Source organism: Oryzias melastigma, linkage group LG16 (genome assembly GCF_002922805.2).
Source record: "Oryzias melastigma strain HK-1 linkage group LG16, ASM292280v2, whole genome shotgun sequence".
Lineage (NCBI taxonomy): Eukaryota > Metazoa > Chordata > Actinopteri > Beloniformes > Adrianichthyidae > Oryzias > Oryzias melastigma.
In genome coordinates this window covers 8435075-8439544 of record NC_050527.1, presented here as the reverse complement: position 1 = coordinate 8439544, position 4470 = coordinate 8435075, and the positions used below count along the sequence as shown (strand labels likewise).

Here is a 4470-nt window from a genome sequence, read left to right as displayed (position 1 = left end):
GAAAAACTGCAAGTGTCGCGTATTATGCAGCTTTACCGATCAATTCGAACTGTCTCGAGTATCAGCTACAACACAAACACTATCCAGCATTACGTAATCACGTTCACCACGTCTGTGTTACTATGGAAGCAGCCTCTGCAGGGACTCCACGGCGGAGGTGTGTGGAAACTGGGCGCCATTTTGGATCTGACAGCAGCGCGGGGGCCGTCCCAAAGCCGGCGGTTTAGACCCAAAATGTCTGCTGCCGTAGCGCAGTTTCCCGCGCGTCGGACGGGACAAAGGCGCACTGCAGTGGGCCGGACCGGGACAGGTGTATGTGCACGTGCTGAGAACGAGGCAAGCCTCGTGTGGATGTCAAGAAAACAACAGACAACGTGTTTGGAGAAAACAACCAAAAACTATATGAACTTTAAGAATAGGAGACCCCAAGAAAAGGAAATATTGAAGACTCACTCCAATGAAAATGGTGTTTTTGTAGCCTTTAAGATGGAGGATTTTCATAAAGAAAACTAATTTCTGAGTATTTCTTTAAATAATTTTGAATCAAGAGCAGACAAAAATGAAGTTGGAAAAAGCTTATGACTTTGAACCTACAACAAGCTCCTTCCACTCCACATCCACTTGTAGATAAATGGATTCATGTAAGTGATGTTAGGCAAGACCTGTAAGCTAGCGGAAGAGTGTGTATGATGGGAAGTAAGAGCAGGCTTACTCCCCTTCAATAGTCCAACCAACAACTTAGAGGCAAATTTCTGATGAACTTGTTTAAAGCAGGGCTCCCCAAACTATGCCCGTGATCCGGCCCGGCCTCCTGAACACTATCAGAGATGTATGAAACATCTAACACACTCTGCTGCATCAAAAGAGCCATATGGTCCAGTTACTTATTTACCAAACCCAGCGAGAGCGCAAAGTCCCACTCACCGTTTAGAAAAATACCTTTTATTTATCTTTTTGTGACCATTCATTTATAAAATGTAGCTTTTAAATATTACAATAATTGAAATATAATTGTTAAATTTCTTCTATCTGTAGTAATTTTAGTTTTTGACAGTAGCATATACAAGTTCCTTCAAAATAAAACACTTCCTGTGTCAAATAAGATCCTCCTGCTGCATCAGATTTCCTTGAATTAAACAAAGACAAAATTGGTGTCCAAATATTTAGCAAAAGATGCTAAATTTTTCTTTAAAGAAAAACTACCACAATGGAAGTAGTTTAGGTCCCTCAAGTTATCTGATGTATTCCTTCCTGATCCTGTCCTGAGACCTTTTTCTTTTTTTTATTATTTGAAATGGTTTATTTCAAGCAATCAAGGCAAGAATAATGCATGTGCAAAACAATCAACAGAGGTTTACAACCTTACAAACATGTCAGGCATGGAAAAACTAGGCATCTAATTATACATTGCTTGAAAGGGAGTGGGAGGAAACAAACTTATTGTACCTCTTTGTCATTTCCGAGCTGATCTCCACACTTTAATATCCCTGACCCTTAAGGACCACATCAATCATCATACAGCATGCCTCTTGCTCTCACTAACCACTTCATCTTTGAACCTCCTCTCTGGTCTTCCTCTTTCTTTGTAGCTCCAACCTAAGCCTCACACCTGAACCCCTCCTTCCCCCTCTTCTCTCTTCTTCCCCACGCCTGCAAACATGTTTAGATTTTCGAGTGCTGACCTGGAGGAGGTCTCTTTCTGAACATCTCCACTGGGCTGGAGTCCTGCTGCTGTGGCCCATGAGACTGTCTGTCTGCCTGTAGAGGAAGTGAAAGGGTCAGAGCCGTCATTAAAAAGAGAAACTCCAGAGAAAGACATTGTTACTTGTGGACATACACACACACAAAAAGACTCCAGATCATCTTTCTTATTGTAGCTATAAAGCGGAAATGACATTAAGTAAAGGAGCTGCATTTGTCCATACTCTCCCTGGAGGCAAGGAAGTTCTATCGGACACAGTACGCGTGCTGTGATTAAGTCTCTCCTCCTAATTTATGCTGAGCCGTTACTATTACACACTCCATTACTTGTGCTCGGTGTGTTTCGTCTGAGCTAAGTGCCAGCCAGGGCTGAAAGGCAGAGGATGACAGATGAGGCTGCAGAAATGAGGCATTAAAAATCTTTCTCTTGGGTTTAGTGGCGCATGCTAACAGACACAACACGGCAGACAGAAGCTAAAGACAGCCAGCCTAAAAATCAATATTCCTGAGGAAGAACCGCTCTCCCATTGTCCATGCGAGTCGGGCCGATCGGCTTTCAGCCACTGACTCCAGTGTTGTCGTTTTCTCTGTCAAGATCGCCCGTTTTCCTTGATCTTCACAGACAATAGGCAGAAACATGTGTAAGAATTTCAAAGAATCTAACATTTTTAATGTAGACATCCCTGTAACTTTGGTGGTCAGTATGAGGTTTGAAGGATTTGCTTAAAAACAAATGAAAACCATCTTTTTGTAGCAAAACTTTTGTTTAGATTTGAAATCTCTTTGAGTTAAGAGATAAAAACTTAACATGCTTTCTTAAGTCAAGACTCATTTAAAAAAAAATCAGAAATATAACATTTACATCTTTATATATTTTTATATCTTTAAGTTGTTTTGTAGCTTTCACTGTAAATTCATGTTAAAAAATATATTCAGTATCGAATCTAAAATGTACTTAACTCAAAATAAAAAAAGAAAGACAGCAATGTAAAAAAAATATTTGAAAGGTATAAAAACCTAATGTCTCGTTACTTTAATTATGGATTATTTCGTTACTTCGTTTAGTTATCTACTCGTTACTTTTAATTTTTGGGGGGAGGGGGTAGTGTTTTTATTGGCTAATCGTGTGTATATGTTTGCTTTTTCAATTATTTTTTTAATCTATAGTGTGACTGTGATGTGTAAATACAGTAATGAACAGCTGTGTAACAATAAAGTATTTATCTATCAATCTATTACACTTATACCGTTTCCACTTTTTTACTTTATTATTATCCTTTAAGTTTTCATAATATATCGACTCGTACTTCAAATTTTCATTGTAAAACTACGTTGTTTGTCTCCGAAAAACTAATTTCCCATCTTTTCATATAAAGCAAACATCAGTGAAACTTTCATTGGTGGAATTACGTGTTCAAAAAACTAGAAGAAAATCTGTTTTTTGGCTTGAAAATGTGTAAAAAGCTTGCACAGAAGAATTGTGACACTGAACTTGAACACCTGGATGCAGACAGATGTTTACCGCCCAAAAATAGGAGTAATTTTTGCTGCATGTTGAAAAGATTTCTATAAGTCCCAATCCAACGTGTTAAACATTAGAAATAAACTTTTTGCTACAGCTTTCTCTCCTATTAGAGCAAGTTGGTAGATTGGCAACCAGTGTGGCACTGTGGAAAGTATGAAATAGCGTCCCTACATAATGTTTTAGTGTCAAACATTTTATTATTTTTTACTGTTTTTTAAAATTAGCTGGAAAGGGAGAATGATGAATAGCTTCGTCAAAACATTGCATTATTTTTCTTTTTAAATTCAACACAACACAATAAAATGGGCAGTGTTGTTGTTTCTACAAAGAAGCATGTAATAGCAAAAGGAAACAACAAAAATAAAATGACCCACATTGAAAAAGGTCACCTTTCACTTGAAGATTTCCTCTTTGTGTGTCACACGTTGACTGACACATTTTCATGGTTTGTTTTTACCACATTCAGATGAAAATAACATTTATATGGTAAACATATATAACTACAAAAATGAAAGAACTACTTTTGATTTTTAGATCCTTAAACTTTTAAATCTTTTAAATCTAATTTAAATGATTTCCTCTGATGAATTGATTCTGCCATCTCAAAGGCAAAGTAAGGGAATTAAAGATGAAGTGATGTTTACTGTAATGACTGCTGAGGAAATAGCAGGAACTATGGAGACAGTATGGACTTTCATAAGGAAGAATTTCATTAGAGTTAGTGAAAGTGTCTCTGTTTGATCATCCATCAGAGTAAATATAGTTACACTGAAGTGGGTGATCATCTCCAGGGCACGAGCAACTTTCACTTCTAGCTGGATCAAATGCCTGTGACTCATACAGGGACCTTCAAAAATACAGCTGTCAGAAAACTGAACGCACCTTACCTTTTTTTCAGTTTGGCGTTTAAAAAGTGATTTGTGGAGGAAGTTCTCCGATAGCTGCAGCCATGATGGAGTTCGGGCTCCTCGACTTGGAGGCAGAGCGACGAATCAAGGCCACTGAGGTGCAGAGGAAGGCAACGGGACACCGGGGATGCTCTGCAAACATGATCCGAGCCCAGCAGGGAGGGACTGGCTTCAATGAGGAGAGAGGAGGAGGAGGCAGAGGAGGAGGAGGAGGAGAGCTTGAACCTACTTCACCTTCTCCACCTCCATACCTATTAGAAGAAAAACTTTGTCCCCTTTGTTTTCAAAAAATGACACTTGTAATATTAGAACCAATTTCTTTTCATTTCCCCTCAT

The 4470-nt window shown here is 38.7% G+C and overlaps 1 protein-coding gene across 2 annotated transcripts in view; it reads right to left on the bottom strand.

Moving 5' to 3' along the window:
- atp8b2 (ATPase phospholipid transporting 8B2) overlaps window positions 1–4347 on the bottom strand; it is a 26132-nt gene extending 21785 nt beyond the window's left edge. Inside the window, exons 1-2 of one of the 2 annotated variants that reach the window (XM_036216035.1) lie at window positions 4114–4347; window positions 1683–1758 (exon numbers count right to left, since the gene is read on the bottom strand). In XM_036216035.1, coding sequence (XP_036071928.1) covers window positions 1683–1707 — 25 coding nt within the window. In that variant the 5' untranslated portion in view covers window positions 1708–1758; window positions 4114–4347. Of the gene's footprint in view, window positions 1–1682; window positions 2083–4113 lie in introns of those variants that run through there. The other variant, XM_036216033.1, reaches the window with a different exon arrangement.
- Window positions 4348–4470: the final 123 nt, after the last annotated feature.